This window comes from Montipora capricornis, chromosome 12 (genome assembly GCF_036669925.1).
Source record: "Montipora capricornis isolate CH-2021 chromosome 12, ASM3666992v2, whole genome shotgun sequence".
Lineage (NCBI taxonomy): Eukaryota > Metazoa > Cnidaria > Anthozoa > Scleractinia > Acroporidae > Montipora > Montipora capricornis.
The window spans coordinates 3,642,464-3,663,531 of NC_090894.1; the positions used below are offsets into that span (position 1 = coordinate 3,642,464).

The following is a 21,068-nucleotide window of genomic DNA, read 5'->3' on the forward strand; positions in this document are numbered from 1 at the left end:
TTCTTCAATGCAAACGCATTGGTTGCAAATTTCATAAGAATTCAAAATGTTATCACACCTCACTAAAGAGTTCGCGATTCTATGAGGTGAACCGTGCAATCGTTTTGGCCTTTAGATCAATTGTATCTTTCTGTTCTTTCTGGCTGGTTTGCCTCTTTTCATTCCATCGGATGTGCTCTCCAACGTATCGGCGAAAAAAATTCCGTCTAATCCGTCATAAACAAACAAAATAGTAATAAAGTATTCTCGTTTGTCTCACGATGTGGTCACTTGTGATGTAGATCGCGGCGTTTCGACCGCATACTGCTAGTCTTCATCAGGCGATGACGTCGACTGGTTACGCGTCACCCAGGGTGAGACGAAAATGAAAAGATGAGGTTGCCCTTCGGGCAAGCTGTTACTTGAGGTTACTAGCCCGAAGGTCTGAGGAGCTAGCCCGAAATTAAATTGTTTATAAAATATACTTCGGTCGCTTTTGAAAGCAGAAAAAGTCATGATGTTATTTACGGTGCAAAACGTTATCACGCTACGATAATTTGGCCACATAACATTATCATTTTTTCTCAGGAGCTTTCTGCTACACACTTTTTGTATAAAAGCTCAATTTATCATCACAAAAGAGGAACCAATGGTGCTTGCCCATCGGGCAAGCTACGATAAGAAAACGCTAGCCCGACAAGTCATTCCACTAGCCCTGTGCTATTGGACAGCACTTTCGTCGCGCCCTGGTCACCTTTTAAGCAGGATGCTCCGCTGTGATTGGTTGGTCATCGCCTGATGAAGACTAGCAGTATGCAGTCGAAAGGTCGCGATCTACAATCACAGGTGATCACATAGTGAGACAAACGAGAATACTTTATTATTATTGTACTTCACCACGATGAATAACAGCAACCTTTTTTACGAAACAAAATAGTTCTCGTCATTTCGCACAAAGGAATGCGTCGATTGCTGGAAGTTTGGTCATGATATAAATACGACAATGATATTGAACTTGGAAGACTTTGTTTTCAATCACCCAGTATTCAGAGTAAGGCAGGTGCACGCCAACAGCATTTTACATACAAAATCTCGCTTTCCTTTTTATAAAGAAAAAAGGTCCTAATACAATCAACTAATTAAGTTCAGAATATTCTAAAACAGCAATCATTTTTACTTTTCTTAAAGTCACGTCCGCGATAAACAAGTGCACTTGAGCATTTCATATCTAGAATTAGTTATCATTCATATGTAAACTAGAACTAACTACTATCACAAAAACTTCGTACTTAGACTTGCTTTGAAGAGCAGATAGCCATGAACTCGTAAATGGCCTACTCACGATAAGAGTCAATTTAGAGTAAATCAGGAATTGTCGATAGGTAGAGGGATGGGTTGGCTCTCACCACTGCGCAAGCCTTGCTGTCGACGACCGGGAGAAGGCCTGGCAACAATAAGAAATGGCACTAGTTATCGTCAACAAGAACTGGTAAATGAGGGAAAAGACTTTTCAACGATTTGGGAATAAGGGATCAAATTCAAACAAAGAAAGCGTTATTTGTCAAATGTGAAGTGTCATACGTTCGGCAGGTGCCAGAGAAATTTTATTAAATCCAGGAATCAGTATGATAGGTCACTTCCTTCAGTTTGCTAATGCGATAAATTGCAATTTCCGTTTACATCGGAAGGAAAACTTTTAATTAATGACATGGAAGGTGATTTTTAATCCTGTTAAAACTCGAAGAGAACATTATACTCAAGGGAAAAATTCAGAATGAGGCCGATCGAATAAAGAAACTGGTAAGAATTGAGGTTGGTCCATGGTTTGAAGCTTTATTCCTTAAGAATAAACAGATATCAATGCACGCTTTCTCATTTAATCAAATTTAAATAAGCGGCTTATCGCTCTGTTTCTATTTAGTTCTGACGGTATATCTGCTACAGAGAAGGATGAAATGGAGATATACTTAAGAAAACTTCACGGTTTCGTCGTCGCTGTTTGGCTTATTCAAGTATACACCAGCGTTGAAGGTGAGCGGGTATGCATATGCATTGAAATCTCTTAACTTTAAATTTCATCCATTGAAAAGATCTGCCAATTTACAGCGCAAACTTCTAATTTTAGGTTTAGGGTTAGGCTTTGTATATTGAAGTAAGGTATAATTTATGTTGGCGTGAGCATCGCGGCAGCTAAAGGCAAGTAGCCTAACAAAAATCGAGGTTTGAACGGGATTCGAAGCCGTTACCATGCGTTGTTCTACCACTGAGCTAAAGTCCATCTGAGAGCTGGACAGTTTTTCTTTTCTTTCGTATCCCGTTGCGAGTTAAACAGATAGTGAATGAACACGTACTATTTATACAAATACGACAGCCTGCATTGGTCGCTTTCTTTGCATTATTACCGGCACAATTATTGTTCTAAAATATTAAGGTATGTTGTTAAGGTATGTTAGTCGCATTCTTTAATTTCATTGTTCGGCATTATCACAATTCTGATAGCCATTTATAGTCATGATTCAGCGATTATCCCAGGGGTTTTCAGCAGTTCGCATTTCAACTGTTTCCTTCTCTGTTAAGCGTCTCCATGTAGATTTTTAAGCTTTCAACTTGAAAGCTTAAAAATCTAAATGGAGATAATGATCCTTTGTTTCAAAAGACACGTTTTCAAATATTGTGACCAAAATATCGGAGGTAGAAAAAAATGGAGCAAAGAAGACTTTTATTAAGAAGCAATTTTTTCAATTTTCTTTCTTAACTTACTCCAAACATTCATGGACTGAGCGTGTCAATTCAGCTGGCCTCTTGACAGCCTGTTTCACCAAACAAAGTAAAACGACGAATTTCCATGGAAAACGTCGAATTATACGTGCTCCTTGGAGCTACATCTGCATATCTGTTTCCTTTGTGTTTTATTGACAAGTGAAATGTACGGCAGCTGGGCTATAACATCGATAGGCATTACACCATTTTCGAATTCTCACGGCTGGACTGGATCTAGCATGAAATGGAGGCTAATGCGGGCAAATGTTTTCAAATGCAAATTAATTTGCCCGCATCAGCCTCCATTTCATGCTAGATCCAGTCTAACCCTTAGAATACGAAACTGGCCTAATAGGAAACGAAGACCGTCGCAGCACCTCTAACGCCAGCGCCACAAAACATTAAAAAACATCACTGGTTTAAGAGGTAAAACAACTTTCAAGCATAAAGTACGTTTGTTAACAAAAAAAAAAAAAACAGCAAATTTGCGGTTTGACGACAACGTGAGCTTACGACAGTAAATCGTTCATTCTCTTTCTAATTCATAATCGTTTGTGCAAATTCCAAATTTAGTGTCAAGTTTACTTGCCGAGTTAAGGCGCTTTGTTGTCACAGTGTAATTTCAACAACGTGAATTGGTTGCGTGACTGTTCTTTCCTACTGACCTTTCATTGCCAATTTTACAATAGAGATCCATATTTAACAAGGCTGTGCAACTTTGTACATTACGGTGCCGGATAATGTAATACTACAAGATTTGTGGCACAATGTCTAGGCCTGCAGAAGAATCGATTGACTCAGTTAGTTTAGCCCTTAGGGGAGTGGTTAACTACATATCAGAAGCTGAAGGTCCATATTCATTCAAGACTCACATTCTCTAAGAATTCTACAATCCCCGTTCACAAGGTCATCACTTATGCCGCTCAGTTTTAACTACCACTTTTAGTTCCGTGGTCAACAGTGTATTTTTCTGGTTCTAACTCGAACATGGAGCCGGGCGGGAATCCCGTCGTTAAGACCGTTAAAGACTTGATCCCGTTTCTCGAAGGCCCCGAAACTTTACGGGCCATTTTCGGGTGTCACAATTCCCTTTGTATCTCAAAAACGGAGAGAATTTAAGTGGCAGTCCCGCTAAAAGCGGTCCACCGGTTTTCGCAACCAAAAATAGTTTTCCTGCAGTTTGCGCCCATCAAAAGGGTTTGGTACACATGTTTTAAAAGTGAGATAATTATTTCCTAATTATGTATTTTTGCGGCGCTACAACAAAAAATTGAATTTGGCTTCGCCCGCCGTCGCTGACGGCGATCAAAAGGGAAAATTTCAGGAGTTTTGATCACCGCGCTACGTGTACAAAACTAAAGTTCACCGAATTCTGTTTTGATGAAAGCTACAAGATACATTCTCTTAATTCACGGACAAAAGCTGGAAATATTTTTAGAAATTTCAAGCCATTCCAGCGTGATCAAACGACACCCTCCTCTCAAGCGTCTGTTCACATTCCAAAAATTAACCAAACGAAAGACAAAAAATCTCGAAAGTTTGGTCTAGATCGTGGTTAAAAAGTATACGATAGTGAATTTTGTACCTTAATAAGTCATCTTAAACCGGTGGGTATCTCCCGGACTTTCACACACCATTAGCTTGAAATGCACCCAAATCTGTGTTTACACAAATTGACAAGTTCATTTGCATTACCCTTGTTTTCAAAGGAATTACTTCTTTTACCGCTCAGATTCGGTTATTGACGTCCCAAATAGTCGGGAATTCATCCACTTTAAGGTCCTCAGCGCTTGTGAGCTACTTTATGAGCTACACACTAAGTAATATATGTGGAAGCGCCAAGAACCGTTGACTTCACATCGCTTGCGTTACCGCGAACGTGACTATGCAAATTACTGTCAAGTAGTTTGGTGAGAGGGTGGGTTGGGTAGTGACAGGGGTGGAGTACAAAAGCGTGATTGTAAGCGCCGTGTAAGCGCCGTGTAAGCGCCGTGATTGTAAGCGCCGGTCACGGCTGCATGCACTTAGCTTCTACTCCAGGAAATTTCCTATTTACAGCTTGCTAATCCATTATTAAGGTCTTCGAATCTCAAGACAAGAAGGTTTTATGGCTCTGTCGTCGTGATGCATCCCTTTCAATCTTTCTCGATTTGTTTTGGGGTATTTTTTGGTGTTTTCTGTTCTTGTCTAATTGAACCCGCTCAACGGTCACCATCGAAGCAGGTTTCGAATCAAGACTTTGACCTCTATTGTCACGGTATGAGGGCTGAAACTATCTCTTCTCAAGTACCAAGTCGTCGGCCTAGAGGCAGGAGAGCTGGTTTGAAAACCAAAGCTGAAGAATTAAAGAAAATAATCAACATTCCTGTGCTTAATTCGCCGCGAGTTTCATATGCAAATTACTCAAACTCATCTCGGAAAAGGGCGAATTTGAATAATTTGATTCCTATTCCAGCAAAGAAACACCAAGTCCAACCCGCGGTCGGCTCTCATTTTGTTCCATCGATTATGCTGTCCAATCCTATGTCTCTGACACCAAAGCTGAGTGAGGTCCGAGAACTTCTTCTACGGCAAAATGTCCAAATCGGATGTATTGTGGAGTCTTGGCTTAAAGAACACATTAGCGACTCGGTTGTAAACATTGAGGGCTACAATATCATGCGGAAAGACCGCTCTACATTCGACCACGGAGGAGTGTGTGTGTATATCAAAGAGGACATAAAATACGAACTTGCGGAAACCTTAACATGCTGCATCGACCATGAAATTATTTGGGTTAAACTGATGCCCTCAAGATCTCCTCGCGGTTTTTCGTGCGTGATTTTAGCTGTTGTTTACTACCCCGGCCGGACAAGCCCGGTGGAGTCCGATGGTCAGAAGCTACTCAATCATCTATTTGACAGTTTGACAGCAGCAGAAGCCATGTTTCCTAACTGCGGGCTAATTATTGCTGGCGATTTTAACCGCTTGAATACTGGTCGCTTGCAGCGTCATTTCAAACTGAAACAACTTGTGAAATTTCCAACAAGAGGCGATGCAACGCTTGACCTGGTTTTAACCAACTTGGGCGACCATTTCTCGACTCCAGAATGTTTTCCACCCTTTGGCCTTTCAGACCATTGTACAGTTATCGTCCAGCCAAGGAAGAGAGTACCCAATCAACACACTCGGAAGTCCATTACCATCAGGGACATTAGAGACAGCAATAAGATGTGCCTTGGTCGGTACTTTAGTAGTATCAATTGGTCTGTTGTCATCAGTCAGCCTACCTGTGAGGAAAAACTCCAGGTCTTTAACGAAGTGATTGAAATCGGCATGAGTAATATCATGCCTGAGAGAATGATCCAAGTCTACCCAAAGGACGCCCCTTGGATGTCGGTCAAGCTGAAGGAGCTAATACGCAAGCGCCAGCAAGCATTTCACGCCAATAAATCAGGCCTGATGTACAAGTACTATCGTAATGCAGTAAATAAAGAAAGGAAACGGTGTAAAGCAAAGTATTACACTTCTAAGGTGAAAGATCTTAAAGGTGTCAACCCGCGCCAGTGGTGGAGCGAAGTGAATAAGCTCAGTGGATCAAAAAAGCAAAATTCGTCACTATTTTCCTCCCTCAATGTTCCTGAGTATAACAACTTGTCTCCAACAGAAGTTGCTAATTCCATCAACCATGCATTACTGGAGCCACTTCAACCTTACGAGCCCATCGACAGCGAGCGTGAGGCCCTACAATTGCCCCTAGAAGAGAATCCAGAGTTCCTAGAGGTGTCCGTGCAAAGAGTGTACAACAACCTGCTTCACCTGAATAAGCATAAAGCTTCTGGCCCGGATGGCCTTTCCAACTGGGTGTTAAAGGAGTACGCCGAAATCCTAGTTACTCCTGTTCAAAACATCCTGAACGCCTCATACAGTGAGCAAAAACTACCCTCAATGTGGAAAATTGCAGATGTCATCCCCCTGCCCAAGGTGAAGCAAGTCACCGACCCAAAAAAGGAACTGCGTCCAATCTCTCTCACGTCTACCCTCTCGAAAATATCTGAGGACTTTATTGTTTCTGATTACATAAAACCTGCCCTAGAGAGCCTAGTTGACTCCAACCAGTTTGGTACCATATCTGGTTCTTCAACCGTGTTGGCACTCATTAGTATGATTCATAAGTGGCTCGAAGCAACGGATGGTAACGGTGCTTCTGTGCGTGTCCTTCTCTTTGATTATCGAAAGGCCTTTGACCTCATAGACCACAAGAGTTTGGTCAACAAATTGAAGCGGGTCAATATTCCTAATAGTGTAATCAACTGGGTGATTGACCTCCTGTCAGGAAGATCTCAAAGAGTCAAACTTGGGAAGGACTGCGTTTCAGAGTGGGGCACAGTGCCGTCTGGAGTGCCACAGGGGACAAAGTTGGGTCCCTGGCTTTTTCTCTTGATGATTAATGACTTGACTGTTCCAAGCATCTTCAACATGTGGAAATATGTTGATGATACTACGGTATCAGAGAACATACCTAAAGGCCAACAGAGCAAGTCACAAGAAGCAGTAGATGCAATCTACGATTGGTCCAAGGAAAATTTGTTCCAGCTTAATGGCGAGAAGACTAAAGAGTTAGTTATATCCTTCAGTCGTGACTCCCCGCAACTCCCTAGGGTTTGCATAGACGGAACTCCTATCAAAACCATACAGAGCACAAAGCTACTCGGCTTGACAATCAATGATACGCTAACGTGGCACGACCATATAGAAGAACTTGTTAAAAAAGCGTCGAAGAAACTGTACTTTCTTATTCAACTTAAGCGCGCGCACGTTCCTACTTCAGATCTTGTAACATATTTTTGCGCATGTATCAGGTCTTCACTAGATTACGCTTGTCCTGTTTTCCATTACAGTTTACCAAAGTATCTACAAGTCGAGCTCGAAAGAGTGCAAAGGAGGGCCCTATCATGCATTTTTCCCAGGGTGCACTACTCGGACGCCCTTCAGTTAGCAGGGCTTGAGTCCATCAGGGCCCACCAGGAAAAGTTAACAGAACACCTTTTTAAGTCTATTGTTAATGATCCACGGAGTAAGATTACCAGCCTCCTGCCTCCCTCAGTTTCTATCTCATATGAGCTGAGAAGGCAGAGGAGGTTTGCCATGCCTCTTGTAAAGACAAATAGATTTGCAAATTCATTCATAGTTAAGAGTGCGAGGGAAGCATTTAAGTAATTTCTGACAGTAGTCGCTTTGTAATTATATAATAGTAGTAGTTTTTGAATCATTTCTTATATTTCTTACTTGTAAAGAGGCGCAATTCAGTTTTTTTTAACTGCAATGTTTTTTTTCTTAATAAACACACACAGTACAACAACTAAAAAGAAAATCAAACCTTCCTTTTAATAATCTTAGTATTAAGAAGTTAGCCTCTCTCAAGGAATCACATTCAACGGGAAAAAAAAGAGAGACATAAAGCATCGGTAAAGCTAAGAAAAATACCCCATCACAGTTAATAATTGAAAGAAAAACGATACTCCCTTGCAAGCATATAAATGATAACTGTAAGATTGTCTCACATAATTACATCTAAGAAGAGAAATACTAGGATAATAACGCTTTCAGTGAAAGCTTTAAGTAACAACTGATTAGCTATGTGTTGCGTACTCACCAAACAGAAGCGTTTTCCGGTCTCTGAGTGGTAAGAAGTAACTAATTCCAACACAGGAAGAAATGAAGGGAAAAAAGAAGAGACAACCAGCCTTCACGGGTTGCTCAATTGACTGAAAAATTAGTTTATTGACTGAAACACATGTACAATGTAAAATTAACCTAAGCATGAGGCCACAAGAAACAGGTAAAAAAAACACTTCTTCGATATTATTTAATACTGGATTGACTGAATTCGTGTAATTGTGGTGACAGATTTTTCTATTTTGATCAATGGATGCTGCATGGTGTTATCCAGTAATGCTCATAATGAGGGTCCACGATAGGGTTCTCAAATGTTTTCAAATAATCCCGCTATCCCGACATCCCTCACGTCAATTAATCCCGATCCCGCTCGCATTTTCGAACCCATTACAAATATACTGACAGCGTTCGTTTCATTTCGATATTTTCAGTTTTTCCTTTTTTGGAAGACAAACAGCCGAGTTGACAAGTTGAATGGTTGTTTTTATACTAGAGACGCATAATCCGTCCAGACGAATCATGCGTCTCTTATGTTATCCGTCTGGTGTAAAGACGGCACGAACTATATGAGACGCAAAATTCGTCTTGGACGAACTTGGGCAAACATTTTTTCTGCGTCTGTTAAATTCGTCTAGTATAAAGACGGGCACTAGACGCATAATGCGTCTGGACGAACTTTCCAGTTTAGTGCGTCTTCGAAGACGCACTAAAATAAATTCTTCGTCCAGACGCATAATGCGTCTTGTGGCCGTCTTTATACTAGACGAATTTAACAGACGCAGAAAAAATGTTTGCCCAAGTTCGTCCAAGACCAATTATGCGTCTCTAGTATAAAAACGGCCAATGACAATCATTTGTTTCGCGGTGGATTGAACGTTCACCCAATGAATGAAAATATTAGTTCTGTTTTCAATAGCTTTGAAATCTATCGTCATCCCGTTGTTTGTCATTAGATTGACTTTCGTCGTTACGCGGTTCTGGGCTACCTCGTGGTACGTTGGAACAATGAGACTCACTTCGCATGTGGGACTCTTGTTGTAAGGTAAACCATCTACTACGGTAGCTTTACGGTCTTAAGGTGGGCGTGACCACGACCTCTCTGTGTCTACTTGTAACATGTCATTCTCTCACAATGTCCTTTATTTTGTTAAGTAGAGTGAACTTTAAATCCTTGGCTTTGTAGGGCAATTCAAAATAGCACACATGACCTTCAGAGTGGTGACATTAAACTTACACAACGTGTCAAGTCTGACATGCTCGCAAATGTCATGGCCATCGTATGTTACTGGATGCACCAATCCCATTTGGCTCACGACGTTTTCCACTATTTCATTCCTGGCCTCGACGTCAAGGTAGTCTTCGTCCTCCTCGATGATAATACCTTCATCTTCGTCCAGCACTTGAGAGCTTGCGCCCTTTCCTCGTTTTAAGGCAGCCAATCTAGAGAAAAAGCCTTGTACTTGAGTCTTTGTTAACCACTCGCTTCGTTTAAATTTTCTTGCTCCGTCAATGTCTCTGGCTTTTCTCATATCAGCTGCCACTTGACCTGGATCAGCTTTTCGACCTGTTTTTTCACCAGTCTCAAGTATCTTTGAGAGATAAGCTTTTACACTCTCCGAAAATCTGGTTCCTCCCCCTCTTGGTTTCTGCAGGGCCCAGCCCATAGTGCACGAGAAAGCTCTGACCTCAATTGATGCCTCTTCTGTCGTCGATGATACTTTTGTCTCAAGAGTCAGTGAGGAGAATTTAGAAGCCCAGTCACGCCTCAGTCCATCGTACACGCTTTCTGATGCTGCTGTCTTGTGCCGCCCGAGATGAACGTGATCTTGGAATTCTTCTGAAGTAGAAAATTCACAATAGCATCCATGTTCTTGGCATTGAAATGGCGTGTCTTCATCCGAGCCTTTAGGATCGTCGCCGGTCGGTTTTATGACTCTCGGATTTATGGCAAAAAACCCATAATTATCAACTTCCTTCAGGAGCAAGTTACCCTTTTCTCAATGACCAGCTCTGACCATGGGATGAGTCTTCCAGAACCTACTCCATAGACCTTTGAGAGACGAAGACCTTCGTTTTCATAAGAAAAATTGTGGAAAGCACTAAACTTGTTGATACGGTTGACTTTTAATTCTTTCATACCACGATCAAGCTCACAGACAGCAGCGGATGATCCCTTGACTTGTCTAGCCTTCAACGCCTCGTGCATGTCAAATGCTGTCAGAATGTTATGGCCTTCATTGCAGCATCTGCGAATTGCTCCTTTCATCGGACTTATGATTCGATCGCAGACATCTTTACCAAATTGGGCTTCTGAGAAGTCATATCTAGCGAAGACGAGACAAGAATGTCCAAATTACCGTTGCTATGTATAAATTAACGACTATTCCATGAGCGCGTTGGATATGAGACAGTAAATAGCCAACGAGAGGCGTAGCGCCGAGTTGGCTTTAATCAGTCTCATATCCAACTAGCGCGAATGGAATAATTGTTTTACTAAATTCCTAAACTCCAAAAGTTTGGAAGTACGAAATACGAGCGAAAAAAGGGAGAAAATCCGAGCGAAATCGAAAAAAGAACTTGATGAAGATGCGATGTTCTGTAATACCTGGAGGTCACATAGACGCAGGCCCATCACAAAAACATTTCTTATCTTTTCGCGTACTTCTAAACGTCAAAATTGATCCAAACTTTCGACAAAAAGGTTTCTTTGCTTTATTCAGAGAGAAATTTTGCTTTCCGGGGGAAAAAAAAGCTTAGCAACGCTTAGTGCAATAATTTGAAATAAAAGGTCAAACTAAGGTATATGAGCTGATAACCGAGATTGAGTGAACCAATCAGAGCGCGAGAAATGCATTAACCGAGGTTGAAAACTTAATAACTTTTATTATTTCTGCTAATGTTAACGCTGCTGTTATATGTGGTGCTAACTACTTTTACTACTCTGCTGATTTGCTCCGGGTTGTAATGCTAGTTTTCTGACTATTTCCTCTAATGCTGGCGGGTGTTAGAACTGGAGATATTCATGCAGTTAGGACAATACAAGGAGCAAGGTTGGCGTAGTGTTGACAGCACTCGCCTCCCACCAATGTCGTCTGGGATCGATTCCTGATCTTGCGCCATATGTTGGTTGAGTTTGTGGTTGGTTTTCCCCTCTGCTCTGAGAGGTTTTCCGTGGGTACTCCGGTTTTCCCCTCCCCTCGAAAACCCAGCATTTCCAAATTCTAATTCGATCTGCACCGAGGGCCAAGTTAATTGTACCGTCAAGTATCACCTTCTTAAAATAAGGTAAGTGTTATAAGTGTATAAAATTACCAACAGAAGTAATTAAAAAACGAAGCCTAAAATTGCTTCGGCCCTTATGTGGCTGTATGGATATGATAGCTTTCACTGAGCGCAGTGCTCGTATTGACTAATGTTCCTCCTCACCTCATTACTTTGATTCCAACTCGAGAACCGACGTCATAGACAGCCGCAATTAGATTGTTGTTATAGTAACAACCTGCGCCATCAGATCGAAGGAAGACCTGGTTTATGCTCGCCTTGTTCTCTTTGATGATACCGAGAAGGTGTTCCAGTATTGCACAAACTGCGAACCAGTCTTGGGCACAACTGTCAAATAAGTGAACATAGGACGCAATCTCCAGGTTATTGTCTTCGGCATTCCTGGTGATGACGCAACTAACATGCCAATTTATCCCTCTCTTCCAGAACCACTCAGACTGTTTTTCTCTGTATTTGAGTTGGAGGAACTTCATGGCCCAGTCCATTACAACAAGTGCAGAATTAGTTTTGAGGCTGTTTAACACGTTTTGTTTCGCTCTCTCTTGGTTCTCAGCTCTAATAAGATGGGACTTCCACTGAAATATCATTTCTTTGGCCAGCTTATGGTCATGTTGGAGGTCTTCTTTCTGATCCTCGCTGCTAAAATTTAAAGGCGACTCAATTTCATTTGAGATTTCTTGTATCACAGATTTCAAGCTTTCGCAATTTGCACAGCGAACTTCATGTTCGTGCGCACAAGTTCCCTGAAACTCGGTGTTCTGGGGGTCGCTGAGGGCAAAATATGTACAGTGGTCTGGACAAGGACTCCCATCTTCTTCACAGTGCATCCTATACTCTGTCTTAAGGTAGCGCTCACCATTTTCCAGCTTCTGACGAATTTCTTCGCACCACTTTGCACTAGCGCTGCAATCTTTCAATTCATCCACTATCTTGTGCATAGTATCAAACCCTTCAGCCCCAGCTGCTGCGATGTTATCAAGGCCTTGGAGGCACTTTCTCTGAGACGCTTCTCTGACTTGTAAAATTCTGTACAGGGTTGATCTTCCTAGTGGGTCAAAGCCTTCTTCGCTGCAGTATTTAAAATACTGTTCAATCATTGTCGACCTTCCAACAATTCTGACGACATTGGGCAAGACAAGCCGTTCACCGGAGTCAAGTTATAAAGTCCTCGTTCCATAGGCCACGTCTTGATGGAAATACGGCTGGTCCACAAACGACAGAAAGTGATCAAGCTTCACCAAGTCCATTCGGACTCGATGTTGAGGCACTTTATCGACGTTGAAGCCCACTCCAACATTCTTGGAATGTCCCTTAGCTTTCTTGATTTGTCGGTCGCTCATCAGTTTTTCAAACGGCTCGTGCATTTTCTTGAGGAATCTTGCTGAATAACGCAGTGCATATATGCTTAAAATCTGGGGTTTTAAACTCCATGTTGGTGCTTGTTTGTACGCTGCAATTAAGGCCGTTAACTCATTAATATTTGAGCAAACGTCTGTTTTCGATTCCTGATACGCTTGCAGTAACTTTTCACTGCCTTTTGGGGCGATGACTTTGCACAGAGCGCGATATCCTTCGTCGACTTGATCCAAACAGGAAGCTTTGTCATTTGACGTAGCTTTATCCCACTCAGTAGTAAGCCTGAAGGCAAGAGGCTTCACCTTTCCGCCAGTGAGTGATGCAATTTTTGTCATCGCCTCATTGTAGTCCTTTATCACATCGTGCTCGGCTTTCCCACCTGACGAGTCATCCCCTGACGAGCTTTCAGGCCTTTCACGGCATTGCCCGGGTGTCCAAAGAGGATCTCTGCTGGGTGTTTCAAATTCCAATGCCGACGATAAAAACATTGCGGAACTTGCCTCCTCTTTTGCTTTCCTGTACAACACAAAGCAGGTAAATATTAAAGTCAGTAATAATCCAAGCACTCAATCTGAAAGATACCACTGGTACTCCCAAACTTGAAAATGTTCCTCACAAGCGACCAGGCTGGGAGGGGGCTTGCGCATGGCACTGAAGATAATTTGCTCATGGGACTTACTGGCAAATTTTTGCCAGCAGCATTTAAAGCTTGTCTCTCTAGTCAACAAGTTCAAATAGAAACTTGGCTCGTGAACATTGAGTACCTCAACAACTCTGGTCTATCACTGCGATCTTTGTCTTCATCCACGCGCTCTATCTCTCTTTTTGGTGTCCTCAACCAGAGCCATTCAGTCTTCAACCTACTACCGTGCGATTTTCTACAACTATTACAGATGGCTGAAAAAAAAAAGTCTCTTTGAAAAAAGATGACGTTGATAGTATTTCAATCAAGGCTGTAACACATCCACAAACTTCAAACTTACAAGGTGAAATGGCACACAGACGCAACCCTGTTATAGAACTCTTAGCTCATTACATTACATCGTTTAACATCCAAAGTAATCAAAATTTATATAATACTCACGTGACCCGATTGGAACAGAAATTCCGAAAACTTCAAAAACATCCCTAGCCAATCTCACATTGAACACACGGTCCCCTTTCGTTGCCTCTCGTTTTCCCTTGTGCTCGGGATACTGACAAGACCTTTTTGTGCAGTTCCAGTAATTAGTTCCCCAGACTCCTCCGATGCTTCGGGCACACAAACATTTCTTTGACTTTATCTTCACAAAGGCCGAAGTGGCCAGCGCGAAACAGAATCAACTCACATTCAACCAAGTTTTCGTTGGAAAGATGAAAACGCTTCAAATGGGCAGAAATGTCGTCTCTGCATTCATGAAGAGGTGTTAAAGTACTCACCCCTTTAAAATCGCCACACCCACTTCTATCCTTGCCTTCAGCAAAGCAAACGGCCATTTTTGTGCCGAACACGTGAGCGATGAAATATCTTCTTCTAATTCAAAAGAGAAACGAGAAACCGGAAACAGATCTACGAATGCCGGACTGCAACTTCTAATTCGGATTTAAGACTCCCGATTCTCATCTTATTTTGTGAACTTCCCACCGTTTTTAATTTCCACCAAACCTAAATTGTATTATCTTCATTTCTCATTTATTCTTTCCAAATAAAGGCTCTCCATCTCCTTATCCAACACTCGCTTTCACTTTCAGTGTCCAATTCCCTTTCCGATTTCCGTTGTCAATTTTCTTGTGCAGTTCCCATATCTCATCATCGTGTTCAATTCTCACCATTTATGATTAACTTTACCCTATCCCAGTACGTTCCCTTTTTTTCTTTTCCATCTCCCGTTTTCGACATCGTCCTTTTTGTTTTTCACTCCATTTAATCCAATTTTCCTTTCTCTTTTTCCACAAGTATTGAAAGAAGAAAATATCTCCTATGAGAAAGGAATGCAGGAATCTAGTGCAAATTCAATCGAAAAGCAATCCCATTGACCTTGTTAACCTACAACCTAGCTTCAGCTTACTTCTTTGTAATAACGACCGGTTTTCTTTTTTTCTTCCCCCTTGTAGGTCACCAATGCGTTACATTCTCTCTTTTTTAACCTGTTCAATACCATTCCTTGAGACTTGCAGACTTAATATTGGTAAGATTTTTAATGTTGGAGCCTCGTTTTCCTACTAGACGATTCTCTTTTAATTTGTCCAGCCCCAGCCCTGCCACCTGCCCCAGCACATCCTCCCCCCACCCCACCACTAACAACAGCTAATCTTAGTCACACCCTCACGGAAACGAAGTGAGCCGATTTTTTATACCGTATAGTAGCTCACAAACGTTATGGACCTTAATGCGACGAAAAGTTTCAATGTTGAAAAAGAAAGTAGCTTAAAATAGTTCCATTCATTCGTCTCTTGTATTTGGTGAACGCATTTTTCAGACATGGTGGGTGTTCGTTTATTTTGTTGTTGTTGTTTCAAACTAGAGCTGAATATATTCTGTACGCATTCGTGTGGTCCTCCCAGAAGCTTCAAGCACAGAATATTTACATTTACCAAAGGGAGAATTGTCGACATTCTTTTCTTCTCCCAGCGATACCATACGTCTACAACTGCATTGCATGCACGAAATGTTGTATGGAAAAGACTCCTGCCAAGCGTATTGTTTACGTTTTGAGTGTCACGCCAACTGAAGACAGGTCAAGTTGGCGCAATGATTTACAGTAACACTGCATTTATACTCACACACGATTATTAAAGGAGCATATGCCCAACTTTTGTGGACGTCAGCAGCAAAATCTGATCCGTATAGGAAAAAACAAAGAGAAATACAAATGGACTTTGACACGAGTGTTGATAATGTTAATTTGTGTAAACACATAGATTTGGGTGCATTTCAAGCTGACGTTGCGTGGAAGTCGGGAAGATACCCATCGGTTTGAAGAAATAGGATGGTGAATTAAGGCACAAACTTCAGTGTCGTATACTTTTTAACCTCAGTTTAGACCAAACTTTCGAAATTTTTTGGCTTTCATTTGGTTAATTATTTGTATGTGAACACAGGCAGGAGAGGAGGGTGTCTTCTGACCACGCTGGAAAACTTGACATTTCTGAAAATGTTTCTATATTTTGTCAGTAAACACAGTGAATGTATCTTGTAACTTTTATCAAAATAAAATTCGGTAAGCTTTAGTTTTGTACACGTAGCGCGCTGCTCAAAACTCCTGGAATTTACCCTTTTGATCGCCGTTGGCGACGGCGGGCGAACCCAAATTCAATTTAGTGTTGTAGCGACGCAAAAATAAATAATTATGAAATAATTATCTCACTTTTAAGACATGTGTATCAAATCCTTTTGATGGGCACAAAATGAAGGAAAACTATTTTTGGTTGCAAAAAACCGGTGGACCGCTTTTAGCGGGACTGCCACTTAAAAGTCGTAAAGCCTCAAACTCATTTTGCTTTTTGTTGCTTTGAAAACAAGTTAAAGGATCGGGTTTCCAAAACAAGCTGTTGGCAGTTTCGCAAATGGCTTTTCGGCCCGAAAAGTTTTCGGGACTTTCGAAAAACGGGCCCTTGGACTTTATTTGTCTGAGCTAGACACTTGTATGGTCTATAAATTCATTAAATCATTAGCCCAAAATGTTTCAACATCACTGCACACCTGTAAGTCCGCGCCAAAGGATACCACACCCCAAAAGAACATATCAACATGCGGAATGCCTACATAAGTTAAACTGATGAGCAGCATGCACGTGTAGCCTTTAACTCTTAACTGCTATTCTTTTTTTACAATATTTTGCTTATATGAATGATAGAAATCATTCTCTCATTTATCTGGACGTGCAATAATTATTTCAGCAATTGTTTCTTATGGTAAGTAGACACCTGAGAAATTCAGTTGGCTTCAACGGGATTCGAATCCAACATCTCTGGGATGCCTGTGGAATGCTCCACCAAGCAGAGCTACACACGGTGGGGAGTAGCTCAATTTGTTGGGCTCATGTGTACCCATGAAAGAACTCGGTGAATGAAATTAATCGGGGATCACTTTCCCCTTTCGTTTTGCTTCTCAAGGATCACTTTTTTCTTTTGTTACGGGACAGATTTTGTACACACAGCTTCGGCTTTTCAACTTCTTTATTCTTGCGTAGAAATTCAGCACTCTGCCGTTGCCGGCAGCCAACTCTTTTTAGCTCTCTCAAAACTGGCGTTTATATATGCTCTTGCTTAGCTATGATTGGTCGAAAGAGCTTGCAAAGTTACACAAACGTGATCCTGACACTCTCAAAAACAAAGGCGGAAAAGCTTGTGGTAAATACTTGCGGTAGATACTTCAACCTAGCTAAATTCGAGTTAAATTAAATTGTTAGATAAACTGATGGCAACGGAAACCGAAGTTTCCCAGGTCCTTTACATCCGTGCGGGCTAACCGCGGAAAAACTAACACTACAGATAATAAAGTTAAGATAACTAACATGGTCGGCATCACATTTTATAAGAAAGAACCGCCACGACGGTCCTCGTGTTTCCAACAACATCGGCGGAAATTCGGCTCTCGCCGAATGCATTTTCTCGTGGGAAAGTTACTTAAATTAACTGAGAGGGACGAGATTGTTTGCGACACTTAATTTGCTTTGCACGCTTCAATTTCTTATCTAAGTTTTAGCACCGTGCATAGCATACTTTGCATACAATAAAACGATCATGAAAATATTGCATAAAATATTATAAAATATGCTTCAACACTTTCGTCTATAACCCGCACTTTATATAAATACATTTACTTTATATCCTGTGAATTTAGGCCATCCTGGAATTCAGCAACTTTACATTGATGGAGATATTATTTTGGGTGGATTGTTCCCTGTTCACAAGAAGAGCAGATTTACAGAAAGTGCATGCGGTGAAATTGACGTTCAACCAGGTTTCCAATACTTAACAGCAATGTTATTTGCACTGGAGAAAATCAATAAAAATCCCGAATTGCTACCGAACATTACTCTCGGTACGATGATTTACGACACTTGCCGAAGCCCAACGATCGGAGCCGACCGCGCCAAAGACATCATAAAATTTACAGTGCTGGATGCTACAAAACCTGTCGCAGGAGTCGTTGGTCCGCTAACGAGTGATGTCACGATTGTAGTAGCGAACCTCTTACGAGTTTTTGACATTCCTCAAGTTAGTTATGGTGCAACCACCGTCGATCTGAGTAACAAAGAGCTATACGGAAACTTTTTCCGAACTGTGCCACCGGATTCATTCCAAGCTAAAGCTCTTGTAGATGTCATTCTTCATTATGGGTGGAATTACGTATATACGATAAACTCGCATGGAAATTACGGCCAAAGAGGCATGGAAATTTTTCATAATGAAGCCCGTATTTCTGGAATATGTATCGCCCGCGAATTTCGCTTGAAAAGCTTACCCGGTGAGGAAAATTACAGAAATGCGATCGAAAGCATGATAAACCACAGGAACAGCAAAGCTCACGTGGTTGTTTTGTTTACTACCCAGACCGATGCGGCTGGTTTGTTACGTGCAGCTAAGGGGCTTGGTGTGAAGGGTTTTACTTGGCTGGGAAGTAATGGCTGGAGTGATCGTGTTGATGTCACTAAGGGTAAAGAAGACATTGCAAATGGTTCTTTGACGGTAGGGCATCAAGAGGGAATCGTGAAGGGTTTTTTGGATTTTTTGACAAATTTGAACTCGTCTCTACCACCTTTCACAGTCGAAAATCAATCTCAGAATACGTGGTTCGATGAATTTGCACAATCTTTTCTCAAATGTAAAATTTCTGATGAAGGTTCCGGAGCAAACTCGTCACAGAAACGAAACTGCGACAGACATGGATCGCTACTACGCATGCGCATCATGGAGCTAGCCCCAGTTCGTGTTGTCGTGAATGCTGTATACGCAATCGCGTATGCTCTTAATAACGTGCACAAGGATAATTGCCCAAGTCAGATCGGAATTTGTAAGCGTATGAAGATAAAAATTCAGGAGGGGTATTTCCTCGATTATTTGAAAAATGTAACTTTTCCTGACTCCGCTTTTAACTCGAGCTTACAATTCAACGCAAAACAAGAAATCAATGGCAATTACAGTATTATTAATTTTCAACAAGGAAAGGATGGGAAGTGGAGATACGTTGTCGTAGGCTCGTGGGAGGCATATCCTAGAGGAACTGCGAGAAAAAGGAAGGAATTACAAATTGACGACAATAGAGTGTCATGGGGAAACACAATGAACATCCCCCCATTGTCTTATTGTAGCGACCCATGCGCCTCCAATCAAATACGAAAACATAATGCGGTTAATAAGCAGTGTTGCTGGCAATGTAAACACTGTAAGACTGGTAGAATTATAAGAAATAATACTTGTATTAAGTGTAGACTTGGATACACACCTGACGCAAGCCTGTCCTTTTGTTCCAAGCTCGATCTTTTGTACCCTAAATGGTCCGATCCTTTATCGACTTCACTCGCAGTAATTGCAGGAACGTTGGTCCTCGTTGCCTTGTTAACGTCAGCTTTCTATTTTCAAAAACGAAATCACAGAGTTATCAAAGCTGCTGGCAGGGAGCTGTGTTTTCTCATGTTCATCGGAGTCATCTTGTGCTTTATTTCTTCGTTAATGCAACTGGTAAAGGCGAGTGATGTAGTTTGTGCCCTTCGCCGTTATTTAGGCTGTTCGTGTTTCACATGGTGCTACGCGCCGCTATTGATCAAAACCAATCGCATCTACCGCATCTTTACGCATGCGCAGCACTCAGCTGCACGTCCACCGTTAATAAGGCCATTGTCACAGGTCTTCACTGCTTTGGGGCTCGTGTTAGTGCAGCTTCTGATCACTACCGTGTGGACCATTTCGGATGAACCAAGAGCCATAGTGCAGTATTCATCTTCGGACGAGGCTCTGCTTGTCTGTTCAAGCAGCCCAGTCGCTATAGCGGTGAATATGAGTTACAACATGCTTTTATTGTCTCTATGTACCGTCTTCGCCTTCAAAACGCGAAAATTTCCAAGGAATTTCAACGAAGCAAAGCAGATTGGCATGACAATGTACATGACTTGCTCGATATGGATCATATACTTCCCAACGATCCTTAACACTCGAAGGGCCGCATGGAGGGACTTCACCAATTCCTTCATGTTTTTAATCATTGGGTGTGTAAATCTCTTTGGGCTGTTAATCCCTAAAGTGGCCATCTTTGTTATGGGGAAAGTGTCTGTAGAAACTCCCCTTGTTAGAACGGAGTCAAGCCATGAAAGACATGGTCTGCACATTATGGATTCTGGCAGAGAAACAGTCCCGGTGACTCTTAAAATTGAGGCAACACCGACAAAGAAGAGGACAGATAATGCTGTAGATTCCTCACAGTTGAGTTACGTAGACACATTAGCTTAAGTGTAACAAGTCATGGATGTGAGTGACCTGGGGGTCGTTTCTCCAAAGTTTCGACTAGGCTTTTGTACATTATGTAGGCATTTTTTCGAGCATTTTAGTGAGGCAAAAGCATAAAGCATTATTCGAGCATTTTAGTGACAATCCCCCCCCCCCCCCCCCTAAAAAAAAAGTTCGAAGAAAATGAAAGTAAAATATTTTTTAAATGACAAAATCGGCAAGAACAATCCTTAGAACATTACATTCAAGCATCACTTAATGATGCAATGAAATAACAAAGACTAACTTTCCGTCACTTAAATATCGAATACTATATATTGTTAACTTATTGCGTTCCGACGAAGGAGGACGCATCCTAATCGTGTCGTTTTACGAACGTCTCGAATATGTTTCGCAAGTATCGATCGTGATGCCATGCGATTTCAGGGTTTGGACGCCATCTTGGACTGGCTGGCCGACGGGCACATCACCTCAATCTGATGTGATTGTGAATCTGTCATTCCTCGACATCGGGTTCGCATCGCAATGCCCGCATACCCAAATCAAAGTGGCAAAAATTCCCTTTATTTCCATGTGCTTTGCAGTTGGGCGTGTTATTTGTTCGG

General features: G+C 41.7%; 1 protein-coding gene across 2 annotated transcripts; it reads left to right on the forward strand.

Annotated features, from left to right (window-relative positions):
* Positions 1-1,601: 1,601 nt before the first annotated feature.
* LOC138027431 (metabotropic glutamate receptor 3-like) lies at positions 1,602-20,829 on the forward strand. 2 transcript variants are annotated; one of them, XM_068875001.1, is made up of 3 exons: positions 1,602-1,779; positions 1,901-2,010; positions 17,861-20,829. In XM_068875001.1, the coding sequence occupies exons 2-3, from the start codon at positions 1,935-1,937 to the stop codon at positions 20,464-20,466; spliced, it is 2,682 nt and encodes an 893-aa protein (XP_068731102.1). In that variant the 5' UTR covers positions 1,602-1,779; positions 1,901-1,934; the 3' UTR covers positions 20,467-20,829. The 2 variants fall into 2 exon arrangements, with proteins under 2 accessions (XP_068731102.1, XP_068731103.1); XM_068875002.1 differs by having other exon boundaries at positions 1,742-1,791.
* The last annotated feature ends 239 nt before the right edge of the window (positions 20,830-21,068 follow it).

Excerpts from the sequence above, each read along its gene's own strand:
- LOC138027431 (XM_068875001.1), top strand. The coding sequence starts at position 1,935 with ATGGAGATATACTTAAGAAAACTTCACGGTTTCGTCGTCGCTGTTTGG. Across the intron at positions 2,011-17,860 it reads AGTATACACCAGCGTTGAAG|GCCATCCTGGAATTCAGCAA; the intron begins GTGAGCGGGTAT and ends CTGTGAATTTAG.